The sequence below is a fragment of the Emys orbicularis genome, chromosome 3 (genome assembly GCF_028017835.1).
Source record: "Emys orbicularis isolate rEmyOrb1 chromosome 3, rEmyOrb1.hap1, whole genome shotgun sequence".
Classification (NCBI taxonomy): Eukaryota; Metazoa; Chordata; order Testudines; family Emydidae; genus Emys; species Emys orbicularis.
In genome coordinates, this window is record NC_088685.1 from 166,912,335 (window position 1) to 166,931,377 (window position 19,043).

General features: G+C 42.3%; 1 protein-coding gene across 1 annotated transcript in view; it reads right to left on the minus strand.

Moving 5' to 3' along the window:
* Window positions 1–1,314: 1,314 nt before the first annotated feature.
* Window positions 1,315–19,043, minus strand: part of TGFB2 (transforming growth factor beta 2) — a 72,412-nt gene continuing 54,683 nt past the window's right edge. The window contains exons 3-7 of the mRNA XM_065400991.1: window positions 7,589–7,721; window positions 7,361–7,471; window positions 5,289–5,454; window positions 4,090–4,243; window positions 1,315–1,554 (exon numbers count right to left, since the gene is read on the minus strand). Of these exons, the coding sequence (XP_065257063.1) occupies window positions 1,396–1,554; window positions 4,090–4,243; window positions 5,289–5,454; window positions 7,361–7,471; window positions 7,589–7,721 (723 nt within the window). The 3' untranslated portion in view covers window positions 1,315–1,395. The remainder of the gene's footprint in view (window positions 1,555–4,089; window positions 4,244–5,288; window positions 5,455–7,360; window positions 7,472–7,588; window positions 7,722–19,043) is intronic.

Sequence of the window (19,043 nt, forward strand, 5' to 3'; positions counted from 1 at the left end):
CTGCTACAAATGTGGATGAACTAGGATGTGGGGGAGGGGAAGAGGAGACTATTTTAATCCATCCTTTTTGTAAAACAAAAAACAAATGGAGTCAGGTAGCTTATGTCATAATGATGAACAATATACAAAGCACATGTATAGCAAATTATTATTAAACATGTATTTGTAGTGCAAGTCAAAATATAGGGACTCTACTCATACTGGCCAGCTAGAGGGAAACACATGACTGAGTGATCAAAAAGAGCCCCAAATTCAAATTAGTGAGAGTTGACAATATTACAGAATACAAAAATATGGTGAAAATTTACACATTACACATAAAGTACTTAATTTTTTTAATAGTTTACAATAGAGATCTACAGATATGTTTCCAATTAAGCTGGCTTTTACTACCCACCTATTGTAATACTATAGGTATGGTTACATATACCAAAAGAACAAAACATCCCATAGCATAGCTATACAGCAACATATTAAGGTCTGAAGATTAGACCAGTACATGTTAAATATTTCACTGGTTTACTAAACTGACATTTTAATCATTTACAGTAAAAAAAAAAATCTTATAGACTTGTCTTTGAGACTGAAACAGAGTGTCCTTTATTAGTAAGTTTTTCAGTATTTAAAACAAGGGTTTGAGACCTTACAAGAAGCCTCCCTAGGCCGCTGGCATATAAAATAAGGCATTTTTAAGGCAGATTTTCTCAATAGTGTATTAACTGACTTCTGTTTTAATTGAACTAAACTAACCATTATTTTCAGGATCCTTTGAGCTTGAGTTCCCCTAAGCATTAAACATATTTCTGGCAGTTTATTTGGTCTCCACTTTGTCCACATTTGTTTCTTTTTTTCCAATGGTGAAGAAATGTTCATGTGATAGTTTTTACATACAAATAAATAATGCACTGTTAACACTAAAACTAAAAAGAATGGGTAGGATGTCTATCGCATAACAATGCAGAGAGATCAAGTAAGGCATGGGACAGATACAGCAACTCCACTTAATGGGATTTTCCTGTTTTTTCCTTTCACATAGTAACACTAACACATTCTTCCAGTGTTTATTTTTTAAAAGGTGTGGTTCTTTTTGTTGTTGTTGTTTTTGGTTTTTGTTTGCTTCTTGTCTATCTCACTAACTGAGTAGGTGAAATGTAGGATAAAGGCCTTCAATGTTTTGTTTCAGATGCCAGTTTTAAACAAACAAAACAAACAAACTTTCAAACAGTTCGGACTAGTACCGCTTTTCTTCTTCTTCTTTTTAGTTTTTTTTTTTATTTTATTTTTTATTTTTTTAACACTGATGAACTTAGGTTTTCTTTTTTCTTTCTTAATCTCTTTTTCTTTCTTCCTTGGTTATTTTTATGCATTTGTTTATTGCTGTTTCAGGGACATCTTTTAGCTGCATTTGCAAGATTTTACGACCATGTTGGAAAGTTGTTCAATTTTGGGTGTTTTGCCAATGTAGTACAGGATGGTGAGGGGTTCTAAATCCTGGGACACGCAGCATGGAGAGGCAGATGCTTCTGGATTTATGGTGTTATACAAACTGAGTACCTAGAAGAAGAAAGAAAAAAAACTGTGATGAAAACATTTATCATTGTGTCCACAAATCAATGCCTATCTCTGTCTCTGGCATCACTTGCTCCTATAGGGTTTGAGCCAAAGTCCAGTGAAGTCAGTGGAAAGGCTCCCATTGACTTCTATACTCTTTGGATCAGGCCTGTAGCCCTGGTCACACTTTACACTTTAACAATACATCTCATCCCATTTGTCTCCCTTGCCAAATACAACTTCGTGCCTTCTACCTCACTCACCCTGTGCCCATCATCAATAGATGCCAACATACACCAAGATATCCTTTCCTGCTTCAACAGACTTCTAAAAACTGCTCCATACTACTGTCCATCTAGAAATATCATTCCAAACTCTGTTCGGTTTTGTATTGTGTTGTGCCAGCTTGTAAACCGTCAGGGGTACGGCCACTGGCACAGATAATTCACTGTACAACACTGTGTGTGACTGCAGGCTTCACAAATTATAACGAATAACACATTTGGTGCTGATGCTCAGCATTCTTTTGCTTTGGGGATCTCTTATACCCTTGAGGTGCTGTCCCCTTTATTTAGATTGTTAGCTTCTTGGGACAGAGGCCTTGTCCTCTTACATGGCTGCAAAACACCATGCAATAAAATGATATAAGTAAATAACAATGTGTGTGCAAAACTTCCATTAATGGTAAATAAGCATAGTCAGAGTTGAACGGAAAGGTTTTTTATCTGCCAAGAACTGAGTTAAGTTCACTTTCTACAATGCTTTAAAGTGTCAGTGATATGCAGTAATCAATTGCTGGAGGAGAAGGCACAACACTAAACTCAGGTCTTGGCAGATGAGTAAAAGAGGAAATTATTTTTAAACTCTTTTATTTGCACATACATTGACCTGATTTGTGCACAGATATGGGGGTTTGAGGGAACAATGGACTTACGGGTATTTCTCTAGGGACATCCATGGAGACTACCTTGGAAATTCAGCCCTTTAAATCTACATGTATTAGATGTACATTCTGTATGTTACATTCTGTTAATGTGGTGGACACTGAAAGAGCCATATTTATGCTTTCAGATTTTAGTTGACTGTTAACTGATGTTGGTTTTGCAAGTGCATCAAAGGGAGAAGCGAACCATTCACTGAGTTAGGCATTGCTTTGTTTTTCTCCCATGCTGCTATGTCCATTATTGTTGCTATGGATTAATTGTGACTTTGATAGCAAAACTCTTGCCTGGAACCAACTACGGCCAAGTTAGCAGCTTTCATGCCACATTAGATTCACATGCAGAACGGTTTTCTCTAAGGGAAGTATGTAGGTTACCCACTGATGATACACAGGTATTTCCAAGGATGCCATTAATGTGTTAGTTAAACACTAAGTGACCTTTTCCCAGAGTTTCAGCACAGCGTTCGCAGCTGAGACAGAAGTCCTGTTCAGTGCAGCAACACTAACTACTTTATTAAACAACCTCTAACTTGTTGGGTAACTGTCCAAACCACATATTTGTGACCATGACAGTTATTCTTCCTTCTTCCTTAAAAAACAAGTGCTGCTCCAAACTTTGCATACTACTTCTTGTGTATCAGAGGGAATTTATACTCTCTTGTATCTGAGCCTGTTGACAACGCCGGACTACACTGATGCAGCCAGCCAGCCACCCACACATATGCAGTGCATATACACTGAATTGTTTATATTCAAGATCAACACAGGCCTGGACTATAAGATTTTCTCATACTAGAGAAAGCAAGATTACTGTTCAATGTGCTGTAATCCAATTGCTTGCTAATGCTAATCTGATATTTTAAAGAAGGCTTGAGGAATGGGAGCCATCATTCTTGGTTTGAATCCAGCTGCAGATTCCATGGCACAATAAGGAGACAAGTTTAACTTTTCACATTTACTGAATCTTAAAAGCAGAACGAAAAATAGGGAATAAATCACATCTATTCAGTTTTCATGAAATTTGTGAAAGGTGGAAGATCAACAGTGGAAACCAAATCCCTCCATTTATCCAAACAATAGGTAAGGTCCAGGCAGTGGCAGCGAAAGCTTCCCCACGCAGATACCATGCTTTTGCAACTTTGTAGGTGGAAGAAAGAGAATCCTTAGCGGAAGCTCCATTTTCTTGGGTAGCCTAGCAAAACTAGAACATGTTAACCTCCAGAGACAGCGAGGCAAGGCCCAGTTTGTCAAATGGGCCAGTGGTGAAGATAAGGCACTCTCTCCTTGATGTTTATGACATACGTGATGCATCCATATGTCACAGCGATGGGCTCACTATTAAGATGAAATTCACTCCCATGCAGAGGGCCAGCACAAGGTCACATAAATCCCACTTAATCTCTAAATGGAGGCCTTCACTGGTCCCCTCTACAAGGCTGAATTTCACCCTAAGAAAGTCATTAAAATAATACATGTTTGCACTGTTAAAGTTTTTGGCATTTGGTGGCAATGATAATACAATTCCACCCAAGGTTTTAACATAGATGTTCTAATACAAGTCACATGAATTGAAGTTCTCAAAAGGCAGGACTTACTCTGCTGTGCTGAGTATCTGAGCTCCATAAATATGGACAGGCTCCTGCACAAAAATTAGCATGATACCCTTTAGGTTCATGAATCCATTTCCAGCCAAGATCCCTCTTGAAGTCAATATAAAGTTGACGCAGGCAGCAATTATCCTGCACATTTCTGGAAATAAAAATACAGACAAATGCATTGGTCAGAACCACAATGTGTGTGTGTGTGCGGGGGGCAGGGGGAAGGTAGAGTGTGAGGGAGAATCCATTTAATTGCTTCCTTCATAATGCTTTACAGGTGAGCTCAACCCTGACTCTCATATTAATTCAAACTGTAAGATTCCATACAGTGCCCAAGCAATGATTTCAATTCCAAGTACAAAGGACCAAATCCTGGTCTCACTGAAATTAGACCCATAGATGCCTCACTACTGATGGTAAGCTACGATTTGACAGGTTATCCCATGTACAGGGGAAGCACTAATCAGTCACTAGTCTACCAGTGTTGAATCAGAGGCATATATTTGAGAAACTAATCTATAGTTGTCTCCTGTGTGGAAACAACAGTGCCTGGGAGACTTAAGATTTTGTGGCTCTGCAATGGGGAAATGTGCAGGGCAACTGACCAACCCCTATAGAATTATGTGACTCAGCTGTAATTCTTTAAACCATGAGCTACTGGCAGAATCTACACTCATGGGATTCAAGAAGAAAAAGAAACAATTACTTGGAAACCAATAGTAGCTCAGAGTATACTGAAATCCAATGCTTAGCCACAATTATTTTTGCTCGCATATACAACTGTTTGCCAGACTTAACATTAGGAAGGTCATACAGGTACAGACTCTGCCAAGGTGAACTTCCTCTGAGGAGGTTAGCATCCTCACATGAACTATTTCCTGTGATTACATGACTGGTGTGACTGGGGACTAGTACTGGTGGATCTTGATTTCCTGTTTTCTAAAGGTCATGAGTGCTCTCAACTCTCATTAACTTCAATGGGAATTGAGGGTAATCATCTCCTATTAGGTTCAGATTCCACATGGACATGTCAGTTTTACTATAGATTGACCTAACCTGTCTGAGAACACGGGGCAGAGTTTTGTGTTAACACTTAGTGAAAATAAATTTATCAAATCATGTTAGAAACAACCCAAGTTACACCTTTAGGCATGTAGGAGTAAATATAAGTAAGTTGACTTTATACGTATATTTACCTAAAACAATAGGCAGCATCTAAAGCACGCTTCTTCCGCCGACTGGGCTGTTGCGACTCAAGTCTGTAGGAGGGTAATAACATTAGCAGAAGATGTGGGGTCTTCCCACTGTATTTTTTCCTATTGGACCTGAAAGCTTTCTCATCACTGGAGGAGCCATCAATACCTTCAAAAAATACATTTTGGTGATAAACATTGTGTTGCTTTTTCTTCACAAATTATATAAACCATCTCTTTAAAAAAATCTCTTTCTTAGAAAACTGGTGGTGAGGACATCAGCTGGGTGTGTCATGGGGGCAGGGAATCACAACCTGAGATCTCTGCATTAAGGTATATATAGCGTCATGTACCCTCATGTTTGACATATTGGCCTTCCCCCAATTTTAGTCTATATAAATGGCTTTTTGAAAGCAATTAATGGATCTATCAAAATCAGTGATGGAAAAGACTTATTGGATCACTTACCCATGTGGGAAAGTCCACTTTGTCTAAGCTAGTTTTAAATGACCTGCATGATGATGCTTTTGCCACTTTATGTGGGAGTCCAATCCAATGGACTCTCTTTCTTTGCAGATTCATAGCTTTTAAGGCCAGAAGGCACCATTAGATCATCTCTTGACATTTCACCTACACTTCTCTTTGCTTAATTTCATTCCATTATTCCTATTTTACCCCACTGTGCCATGGGAGCAATTCCTCTTCGTTCTTCATTTTTACATCTTTCAAATGCTTGTACACTCTTCTCCTATCTTCCATAGTCTTCCATAGTACTAACCAATACATATTATTTTGTTCTGCTAATCTTCCTTCATAAATCAATCCTTCCAGCCTCATAATCTGGTACATATCTGGCAATGGGGACTTCAAAATAATTTTACTGGAACTAGAGATCACTGATATTGGGATTAATTAAATTTTTTTGGAAGCCATTGACAATGGTCTTAGATCACTACTAGTCTTATTCAGTAGGACAAAGGACTTCAATAGATACAACAGAACTTTGGCGAATACAACATTGTAGGTCATTTATACAACTTTGGCACATATTGTATAGTTTTTCCCCAAATGACCTATGCTACAGTTAGAGTTAATGCATATTGAAACATTACATTAGAGATATAACCAAGTGAAAAAACCTAGGAGCAAGAGGCGCTGTTAGAATCCCGCGAAGATTCGGGAGTCCATTTGCAGGTACTCACAAACAGCAGGGCCTGATATGGTTTTACGTCAGCGGCAAAATAATTATCCTTCCAAAAATGGTATCTTGTGATCAGCCAAACAGTGTTTGGCACCAGGACATTCTTCACGTTATGTGAATGGCTCTTCTGTCCTCCAAATTCAAGATGACATTACTCATTTGTTTGGGGAAATGGAAACAAACACCTGACTACTGCCTTGCGTATACTAGAGAAATTTACCATGCTCAGAACTGCTTAGTCCCTCTTGCACACTTGTAAAACACATCATGTTCACAGACAAAAGTGCTGCAAACAGTTTGCATGTGCTCTAAACACTGTCTGGATTAGACCTGCCTACACCAGGGCTAATCAATGGTTTAGTCTGCACTATTGTAGCCTGCACCATTTTAGTGCCAGTGTGGACAGCAATAAAATAGTTCAGACTGAAATAGTTCAGTCAATACTGTCAGCTTAGTTATGTCCCATAGTGCACTGGTGATTTCAAGATCTCCCAAAATCCACTCTTTTGGGATCTGTGCGATAGATTGTGAGATAGATACCAATAGGGCATTGAAGGTAAAATGGTTTGGAACAGGCTAGCATGGATGCACTGAACCATTTGTGCTTATGGCAGTGCAATCTCCTTGATTCAGTTGTGGAACAGTTATATTTTATAGTGTTGACATGGCTTTACCCATGTGTCCTCAATCATCCCATTCCCCCCAACAAAGAGTCAAAGCTCTCTAGTTCATCATCCTCAGGCCCCCAAATCAGTTGTATTTTATATTTTACAGAGACCATAAAAAGTTCCTTATTTCTATCTTTTCATCTGCAAACATGACTGCCCTTTGTACCCTCCCTTCCCTCCCCCGTTTTTTGTTGTTGTTTTGTTACCTGCAAATCTTGCTTCTAGCTCTTCACTTTTATTTGGGATGATAAAATTATTTGAAGGCACGAAGGTGCAGCATGGACAATGTAAACTTATCTTAAATCCAAAGTTCCTCTCTGCAAAACATGAAAGTGAGGGGGATCATTTTTACATCTGGAGTGATCCTGAAATAATTCAGATAATGGAGGAAGAGTTGGGGTGGGAAGGCAAGAGAGAAGAGAATTTCTCATCACCTTTGTGATGGAGCCATTCGTGTACAGCTTCAGTGACATCAAAAGACAGCCATTCTCCTTCAGCTCTTGTTTTAACTACCTTGCTATCAATGTAGCGCTGTCCTGGCGAAGGTAGTTCTTTGGATTTAACAACCTGAAAGAAACAGTGAACATGTCAAGACTCTATAGATTACAGTTTTGAAGACTTATCAAAATGGACACTCTATAAGAGCTTAACATAACACAGTGGTATGCTAATAAATAACATAACAGCAATCTACACATACACAGGGTAGACAGACATTCAGGCATTTTGACACAAAAATGTATGCTAAGTAGTGGTGCAGGAGAAGGCTCTATCAATGGGAGGCTTGCTGTTGACTTCAGAGAACCCAAGAGCAGGGACTAAGTCATCTGCACATTGTGGTAAAAGTGACATGAAAGATACTGGCAAATGAGGTCTTTTCATCTCGATTTCTATTATTCTGTTCCAGAACCAGTAGTGCATATGGTCCACCACCAGTTACTCTATAGTTCTGTTTAGTCATAGGGACACGGGAGTTGCCAAGCTGCAGTTCATATCTATCCCTAATGCAATATATCTTACCTCTAATATACTTGATGCTTCAAAAAAGGGTGAGGAACCCCATATTTGCACCTAGACTTACAAAGTATTTTCCTGGGTAGACTTGGGGAAACCACTTAAGTAATCAGCTTATATCCAGAAACAAAAGCACTGCCTTCCACATAGTTCTCCAAGGGAAATCTAGAGAAATGACAGCAACAAAATCCTGCTCTGCACTACAATACTGCAGAAGTGGTGGAGCAATGGGAATAAACTCCAACATTCAAGTTAGCGAGGACAGTCCACCATTGGCCATAATACATATGTTGGGTAAATTAACACATGCCACACCTCAGGCTAAAAGAAAGCCTGTTGGTGCTTTGTACATTGATGATACTGTTATATTCTTACTGTGACGGGTTGGATCACAGAGACTCCCCTGGGAGCTGCCAACTGATATGCCAAGACTACCCCTGCTCCTATTTTCCCTGCCAGCTCAGGACTCCAGCACCCTGTCTTGCTGAGCCAGACACTCCCGTCTGCTCCAGCACAGACCCAGGGTCTGAATTACTTGCCCCAAAGCTGCAGGTTTACCTGAAAACAGCTCACAGAAGTGTGCTTGTCTTTAGCACTCAGATGCCCAACTCCCAATGGGGTCTAAACCCAAGTAAATCCGTTTTACCCTGTATAAAGCTTATACAGGGTAAACTCATAAATTGATCGCCCTCTATAACACTGATAGGGAGATATGCACAGTTGTTTGCTCCCCCAGGTATTAATACATACTCTGAGTTAATTAATAAGGAAAAAAAGTGATTTTATTAAATACAGAAAGTAGGATTTAAGTGGTTCCAAGTAGTAACAGACAGAACAAAGTAAGTCACCAAGCAAAATAAAATAAAATGCGCAAATCTATGTCTAATCAAACTGAATACAGATAATCTCACCCTCAGAAATGCTTCAATAAGTTTTTTCTCAGACTGGAAACCTTCCAGGCCTGGGCACAATTCTTTCCCCTGGTACAGCTCTTGTTCCAGCTCAGGTGATAGCTAGGGGATTCTTCATGATGGCTCCTCTCCCCCTCTGTTCTCTTCCACCCCTTTATATATCTTTTGCATAAGGAGGGAACCCTTTGTCCCTCTAGGTTTCCACCCCCCCCTCACTGGAAAAGCACCAGGTTAAAGATGGATTCCAGGTCAGGTGACATGCTCACATGTCACCTGCAAGACTTCATTACCCACTTGCCAGCACACACATATACAGGAAGACTCACAGGTAAACAGCCATCTGCAGACAATGGGAGTCATCAAGATTCCCAAACCACCATTAATGGCCCACACTTTGCATAATTACAATAGGCCCTCAGAGTTATATTTAATATTTCTAGTTTCAGATACAAGAGTGGTACATTTATACAAATAGGATGATCACACTCAGTAGATTATAAGCTTTGTAATGATACCTTACAAGAGACCTTTTGCATGAAGCATATTCCAGTTGCATTATAGTCACTTATTATCATGTTTTTATAAAACTATCCCAGTTACATTATATTCACTTATTATCATATTTTTATAAAACCATATAGACTGCACAATGTCACAACATATGTTGGGTAAATTAACACATGCACACCTCAGGCTAAAAGAAAGCCTGTTGGTGCTTTGTACATTGATGATACTGTTATATTCTTCAAGAGCAGTTCATCTGTACATAAAAATTACCTTGTTAGAGCTACTAATGTTCTGACTCAGGGTTACTGGCCACAGGAATGCTCATTGTATTACAGACAACTGCAAGAAGATGTAGCTTATGCAGCTGTTTGTAGAGGATGCAGCAATATAAAGCAGTGTAAATCCTAGTTGAATATCACCTTTTATTTGTACTGTTTAGGATGCTTTTTTTAACCCAAATTTTCATTCCAACTTAGTTTGTATTTTATGCCAACAGGTTTATCACAACCTGGTACTGAGCACACACCTCATTAGAAAACCCCTTTTTCTACCTATATGCGATGTTGCAGCACATTTCCAGATTCTCAAGTGCAACAAATTCTTCCCCTTATTTCCAAACAACTGAGCAATCACCGCATTGCATATAATCACAGATTCCCTCCATATTGAGGAAGGAAAACTTGGGCTTATGGCTGTCTGTGAACTGCCCAGTTCCCCGGCATTACTACACTGGTGATTTTTTTGATTCAGGGAGCTGGAATGTCATGCCATGTTAAGTACATTTTAATCAAGAACTAATGATAACATCAGTTTGCACCCATTGGTATGCCAGCTCCATGACTTCATGGATTTTTTTGCCACAGTCTGAGTCCATCTCTAAAATGAATGAGTGACAGACATATTCATTTTTCCATCCTGTGTTCTCAACCCCAAGTCAGTACTTTGTTGGTACATAATCAGCAAATGAGATGGTAAAATTCACCTGAAAAATTCATGGACAACAGGCACGAAAATAGGCCATGTGATTGAAGTAGGTTCTTCATCGTGAAACAATGGGAATTTGTCTACTCTCTAAGGGTCTGATACTGCCCCAGATACAGTATTTCTCCACTGACTTCATTGGAGCCTCTGTATGGATCAGAGAATTGTATTTGGACCTCCCAGAAATGGGTGAACTCCTTCAATGGGCACTGAGGGCATTCGGCACCTCTCAGAACTGGGGCCTATTTTTTCACAATGCATTCTTCAAACTAAGCATTCACAAAACTCTACAGCAAGAGAAGGAAGGCAGCAAAGAGGTTCCCATTCCTCAGCTGTGCCCGAGGGCTGAGTGAATCAGTATTTACAGCTGCGAAAATCCAATGGTGGCACAGATATAACTTTGGGTTCCCTTGGAATTTTACTGGGTCACTTCCAGTGTTCCTAAGAAGAAAACACAGCTGTCACGCTGCATGGATTGATGGATGCTTCTCAAAAGAGAGCTGAAGAGGACCCAGCACTTCTCCTCATCTCCGCCCTTCTGTGCAGTCACACCTCACAGCAGGTTTGACTCTTCATATCATCATATGTCTCTAAAGTACGAAACATGCAAAAAGCCATTTGCTAATGCAAATAGATTTGATATGGTTGCCCTGAGACAAGTTAAGGATCTTCCGGTGGGCCCTGAGAGAGTAGAGGGGACTGGCTAAAGGAGAGAACCAGTCCCCAAAGAGCATGTCTTCCTACCCCTTTCCTTCCCCCTCCCCCATGACAACCTGCTGGCAAGAGGAACACTGTGAAAGGCATGTGTCAGAGACTATCAGTATTCACCAGGCATAAGAGACAGAGCGTATTTCACTCACCCTGCTTACACGGTGGTGCATTGAAAGCCAATCTTGCTCTCAGAACTGAAAGTGTTATGAGAAAAGTGTAGAAACACTAGAATGGGGATAATTCAGTGTGAAGGTTACATGACTATTATTACATTATTTGATCAGGAGACTTATCTCCGCATTCCATTCACAGCATCTGCAGGAAGAACAGAAAGCTATGGCACCTCAGGCCAGGTTATTAATTCGCAAGCTAAGCAGTGCTCAGCTAACCTATGTTATCAGTATCACTGGTTAATCAGTCAGGCTTGAGCAGTACTTGGATGGGAGCAGGGCCGGCGCAACCCATTAGGCGACCTAGGCAGTTGCCTAGGGCGCTACAATTTGGGGGGCGGCGACCACGGCGGTATTTCGGGGGCGGGACCTTCTGCCGCCTCTGTGGGGGGCAGCATTTTGGGGCGGGACCTTCTGCCGCCTAGGGCAGCAGAAAAGCTGGCGGCGCTCCTGGATGGAAGGCCTCCAAGCACTATAGGTGCTGCATTGAGTGATATTGGTGAATCAGCAGGAGTGTTCCTCTCTTCCCTCTAGGTTGAATCAGCACCCCCATATGGTGTTAGGAAGATACATAAAATCAGTGCCCTGACTGCTGGTGATCAAGAAAGACCCCATGGCATTTTCTTCCCCGAGAGGTAAGGGCATACTAGCCCCACTGTGCAGGCCAAATACCAGTATGGATCGTTACAATCTACTGATCAAAATTCCTCCTGCACTTCCAATTAGATAAAGTATTCTTCACTTCCTTTCCTACACTGCAGCACAGTATGGTTGTGCACTCTGACACAGCCACCCAGTAGGAGACAAAGTGACTCCCCTTTCTAGATAGTGCTTTGGAATCCTTACAGGAAAAAGGTGTTCTATAACTGAATAGAGATGATAACACTCCACATCCTCTCTCCTATCTTCCCCTGTTGTCCTTCTCTCATACTTTTTGCTGTGCACTTTATTTCTGGTCATACTCCGTACTGGCAACAACCTCTCCACTTCCCGTGCACTAGGACCTGCCATCTCTGTCACATACTCTTTAAAGCCCATTCCTTTTGGGAAGCTTTTCTTTCTATGCTGCTCTCCCCTCTGACAACGTCTCAGCACCTTCTCTGACCTGAAATATTGTCTTGTGACTTGCATTTGAATGAGTTAGATGATGAGTCTTTGGGGCAGGGACCCTGCTTGTTTAAATTATCTGCAAAGCACCATGTAGTTCCACATACTAATGGAGAATAGAAGAAAATAAGTGGAGTGAGAAAGGAAAGACATAAATGACTCCAGGGGTGCAGAGAGGGGCATTGAGGTAAAACCCCACTTCACAAAGCAATCACTTCAGATGTCCCTCTAGCACAGGGGTTGGCAACCTTACAGAAGTGGTGTGCCGAGTCTTCATTTATTCACTCTAATTTAAGGTTTCGCGTGCCAGTAATACATTTTAACATTTTTTAGAAGGTCTCGTTCTATAAGTCTATAATATATAACTAAACTATTGTTGTATGTAAAGTAAATAAGGTTTTTAAAATGTTTAAGAAGCTTCATTTAAAATTAAATTAAAATGCAGAGCCCCCCTGACCGGTGGCCAGGACCCGGGCAGTGTGAGTGCCACTGAAAATCAGCTTGCGTGCCGCCTTCGGCACACGTGCCATAGGTTGCCTACCCCTGCTCTAGCATCTCCTCTAATCCCTCCCTTTGAACAGCTACAAAGAGTCTGATTTTCATTTGGATCCCAACCTTTTTTTGTCCATTATCACCTGCGTCTGAAGGTGACAGATTCAATCATGTGCAGGCTTAGGAGACAGAATTTACATGTACAAAACCCCATCAGCCACATGTACCAGTGATACATTTGCTCACATGCACACATGGGTAGGTGATAATGCTCAAAAGGATCCATGCACAGGTCTGTGCATACACAGCTTTATCGGTGTATGAGTGAAGGCCACCTTTGAAAATCAGGCCCAAGCTATGCAAAAGGAGAGTGAAAGTTCTGTGAAATACCTGCAGCTTATAAAGATATGTGTGTGAATGATCTTGTGTGTGTATAAAGTGCTTTTTTGGTCTAGCTTTCATGTGGGCTCGCACAATCGTGATTTTAAAAAGGGTTACTGCACAGTAGCATGGTATGCAAGTGCATGTGGTCACATGATGGAAAGATTACCCAGGTAAGAGGACTGTATCCAGTAAAGTTCTGGACAATTACACACAGTATCAGTTTTATTTGGTAGTATTGCTTTGACGTCTGAGAGCAATTTCTTGTTTTTTCCCTGCTCTCCTTTTGTGTACGGTACCCCTCTGTAAAGGCAATGGCTGGGAGAAATGTCTTTATTAATCTCTTCAAGATCCCCATTACTGTTGTATCTGAGCGCCTTATAATCTTTAATGTATTTATCCTTAAGGGATGGGATTATTCTAGACCAGAGTTTCCCAAACTTGGGCCATGCCTTCAAGGGCTCGTTTTCGATAGCACTGCTAAAAAAAAAAATATTCTGGACCAAGTTTCTTTTTACAAACTCATGAATTGAAGGCACCTTAACAAAACTCACAGGTGGTCTCTTGCCCCGTTGCCTATGCTTTACATCGGGTATGATCATGTACTATCAGAACCCTGTGAAAGAAACACACACACACTGTAGTTCATTTGGAGAGGCTGATGAAGCAGCGTAGACAGAAACATGCATAAGACCTCATCTACCTGCACATGTTTAATGAACCCTAACTCATGCTGATGAGCACTCGCAGGACTAGTCGCAGGGATTTCAAAGGGGCTACTCACAGGAATAAATCCTCATGGATGCAAGTAAGGGTTCCACAGTCTAGTCCTTTGCAGATTACATTAGGGCATCTTTGCAGAATACACCCAAGGCACTGTAAACAAACGGGGCATTCACATTTTTGCTGCTTATTGCCTACAAGACCCCAAAGTATTATATCTTATGCTGAAATTTTCTCCTGGTGGTAGCATAAGGACCAAAAAAAACCACCTCTCTCTGCCATTCCCCATTCTGTTCTCGTTCCCACCAAACATGCTGCTCTTTACTAATTCTTTAAAGGGACTCACTATAAAGTTTGAACAGTTATGAAGTAACCCTGAAGCTCAAAGGGGTGCATTCACTGCTCAGCAAGGAGGGATATATGTATGCATTTCCCCATCCATTGTGAAGACAGTAGACTTTTCTGAGACTCTGGAATTACGAAGAGTAGGGTCACTATATTCGATGGTGAAGAAGGTTCAGATTCCATCACAGATAGAAGTTAGAGGAAACTACAAATGCATTTCTAGTATAGGCTGTATTCTCAATTGCTGTTGCCACTCGTTCCGCTTTATTTTTAATAGACACTACAGTGCATTAGCTTTTAAAAAGACTTTTAAAAAAAAAAACTAGGAGAACAAGACAATTAGCTGAAATCATTAAAATCTTGGAAGATAAACCTGCTTAGTGTGTGTATGAGTACTCACTCCCAAGAAAGTACTGCATTTTTCAGTAAATAACTAGGCAAAACATATCAGCTGCCAATGTAAAAATTGAAGACAAGGATTGTCTTATTCTGTGTTTTGTAAAGCACTGTGTACACTTACACTGCTATTTATATGATAATAAACAATAATGGAGAGTTTTTGAAACTAGTAGAAACTCAGCTCTTTTTTCAAGATAGACCAGATCTTAAGGTGGTGTAAAGCAGTGTGGCTCTGTTTCACTTCAATGGAGTTATGCTGATTTCCACCAGCTGAGGATCTGAATGTGCAAATACAGAAATGCTCTGTTTTAACCTTTTCATTGGCCTTTTCACATAACAAGTGGCGAAAATAGGGGATGAATGAATGACTTCGAAAACAATAACCATCTAAAACAGCATATTCCCTTCCCCCCACACAGAAAAAGGTAAGAATCCCACACAGAGACAGATGGAACGTCTCTTCAAATAATTAGAAACTCTCTTCAAATAACTAGAACTCCAAAAGCAACTTTCTTAGAGTAAATATAGTTAAGCTGCAAATTAGACCCTGATCCTGCAAACACTCACTGATCTGAATAACTGCTCATACATAGATAGTCCTATTAAATTCAGTTGGACTATTCAACTGCACAGTTATCCAGAGGCATAAGGGCTTCCAGGATCAGGACTATAGTGTAATCCAGGTACGGTGGGTTGGCCAACAGCTGCTGGTATTCAGCCACTACATTAAAAAAATGAAAGAACAGAAAAACTATAAACACGTGTTCCAGGAACCTTGTAATTTATTACTAGGTAATTTTGGCTAATAAATCCATCACCTCCTTAAAAAACAAACAAAATCCCAACTGCAGTTTAGCAATGACTATATACAAATGCAGGCTGATACTGTGCTTTTTTACATCAATTAAAGCCTAGAAAACTCTGCTCACACATCAAAGGCCAAGCTTTAACAATAATGTGGGTATCTGATATCTGAGGCTGAGTATTATAGTCACTATAAGGCAATTTACCCTTCCTTTAAAAAAATTGCTGAATAATTTTCAAAACACAAAAATCAAATGGCAACCTTAAAATAACTATCTTGTCTGCTATAGGGCTGCAATTATAATCAATTACGGTGGGTTTTAGCTCTTTTTTTTGAAATAGTAATGAGGGTATTCTCTTGTAAAAACCTGTCAATAATCTGTTTTCCCCCCTCCTGATGTCCTCCTTCCAGATACTGTTGGCTCACTTATAACTTCCTTCCTTCTGTCCTCTCCTCTGCTGCTTCGGACCTCTCAGACTGTTTTCTATTACAGCATCTCGGCAGACTCACTAATTCTTCCCTTACTCATCAGTCAGTGTCCTTTACTTCATGGTCCTTTATCAATAATGCAAATAACCTTCTGTAGTGAGTCGGTATTGGCAAACCGGGAAGCGGGCGGGCTCACCCGCCCACTACTAAAGGCCCCTCCCCCAGCCTAGCGGGAGGGACCACTGGACCCAGTATTCTGTAGTGAGCCGGTGTGGCTCCCCTCCTGCCCAGAAGAGGGAGCACCCTTGCAGGCACCCGAGTGGGCGGAGCCACCGCCGCCTATCCCCGCCCCCCGGAAGTCACGGGGCGGGACAGGAAGTATAAAGGCTGGCCGCCAGAGCTCAGTCAGAGCCCGGCCACCGCAGGGAGCAGACGTGCGGCCGGGAGCTCCCGGCTGGGATACCTCTGAGGCCCGAGGCCGTTGCCCTAACTGGCCGGAGCTGCCCCGAGCTCACTACGAGGAGGAGCCGCCGGAGCCCGTCCGCTCCCATCGTTGGGAGGAGCCCTTGGAACTCCCCCACACCAACCCCGAAGGCGAGGCCGCACCAGAACCCCTTCGCCCCTGCTGTTACCCGGAGGAGCCGCCCGAGTGCAATTGGCCGGATTTCCCTACGGAGCTGCCGGACTTGCCACCAAGCCCCGGCCGAGAGGAGCCCATGCTGGTGGACTGGACCGGGCCCGGTGCCACGGACGAGGTAGGCCCTGAGGGGGATCCTGGAAGTAGCCCGGGGGTAGCCGACCCCGGTCAGGCTGCAGACGCATGTGAGCCAATGTCAGTGTGTTTCGGTCAGGATACCCCACTGACCGGCAGCAGCAGTAACCGCTGCTAGGGCCCCGGGCTGGAACGCAGTGGAGTGGGTGGGCCTGCGTTCCCCCCTGCCACCCCCGCTCACGGGTGGCAGGCTTCCCCCTCACCCACCGCTCTGGTGTCGGAGCCAGGGCTTACCCCAAGTGAGTGTTGCTCAACCCCTGTGCAAGGGGGCCTGAGCTCCCTAACTGTGTATCTGCTCAGCCCCTGCATCCCAGGGCCTGAGCTGTGACTGTTTGGGCCCCGCCCTGATCCAGGGCCCGGGCCTTCCCGACCTGAACTGTTTGTTTGCCCGGCCCCTGCACCAGAGGGCCTGGGCTCCTGAACTGTTTGCCTGCCCAGCCCCTGCACCAGAGGGCCTGGGCTCCTGAACTGTTTGTTTGCCCGGCCCCTGCACCAGAGGGCCTGGGCTCTTTAACTGTCGTTTGCTCAGCCCTGCACCAGGGGGCCTGAGTCCTGAGCTAACTGGTTGTTTGTCCCGTCAGTAGGGAGTCGGTGTGGCTCCCCTCCTGCCCAGGAGGGTCGAGCCCCGGCACGAACCTTTTACACCTTCTTTCAACTTTTTATCCCTTGTACTGAACAGCCCTAAACAATGACCAATTATGTACTGATATTGGTCAAGGGAAGAGCATGAGAGATAAGATCACTATGCACAACACCATGGCTGTAAATGGTCAGGATAACAGCTTTTACAGTTCACACTGTGACCTCAGGTAAGATGCCAAGAGTCACCAGATGCTATCTCCTCCTGTACAATATACATGAAAAGGTTTCCAAGTTCTGACATATGCAGCTTTTGGTTCCGCTGAAGTGTGTGCCACTTGCTCTAGTGAGTAAGAGACTCATTCCCTGTCAGATCCCAGATTTCACTGATATTCTCAGACAGTCCTCTTTGACTTCACCCCACCCTTTCTAAGGAGTAACGGTGAGAAATCAACTTTCACGTTCGTCCTCTATTTCTCCTCACTCTACTGCCGAATTCAGGAACTGGGATCAAAATCTTGCACTCTAGCAAGAAACAAACCTATATGTTTGTTGTAAACCACTTTCATCTCTTGATTGCTCTTCTTCTCTTCTTTAATGATTCTGCGTGAAAGTTCATGTGGTAAATTAGCTGTGAAAAGCTTCTGCAGCACATTTCACAAGATACCGACTATCTGATAAAACTGATCTAAATCTATTTGCTTGTTTAGTGGTTCTCACCATCGGCGCAAGAGATCAACCATTTATTTGCTATAAGATTTGCTGCATCAATTTTCAAGATTTTTCTAGAACAGGTTTTGCAAAACATTCAGAATCAGAGTCTGCTCTGATCCATACAACCCTATGCAATATTATAGACCTACGAGGGTCTATGGCCCTGATCCAAAACCTCACTTGAAGTCAATGAGGATCTTTCCACTGACTTAGTGGGCTTTGGATAGGCTCTAACTGAGGGCAGAATCTGGGCCTTAGAAACTAACAAACGAGGTGCAGAGTTCTTGCCAAAATACAAAAGTACAAAGTACTTGCCAAAATGTTTTGAAAATCTATAGCACTGTGATACATTTGCTTGGAACTTGCCAGACACGTTCTTCATGCAAGCTTCCAAATAAAGAGAACATATTGCACACAGACCCAAATCCACTTTATATCTAGGTGCAATGCAGCTGCGCTGAGCACAATAACTGCCGTCCTAGCTGCATCGGCCTGCTAGTTGCTTTGAAGGTATGGAGGAGGGATGGGGGAGTGGTTAAAGCAGATCAAAAAGGAAGCTGACCAGCAGTTCAGGTGGTCATCGTGGACAGGTCTCTAAATGTGATGATACAGCACTGCATCATCTTGTGGTGATGGGACGAGCCATGCAGAAGGCATCCCTATCCTCCAAGGAAGGCCCTAGCCAGCCAAATGAAGGTTATGCCTGGGTGGGTACAATGTGTGGCGCTGGGGAGACATCCCTGGTTTTCCTCAGCCTCTTTTCTACAAATGCATGTTTTACACTTCACCAGAAGGGAAGACTCTGCATTGTGTAAGCAACAAACCGGAAAGGATGACCAGGAATCCTTC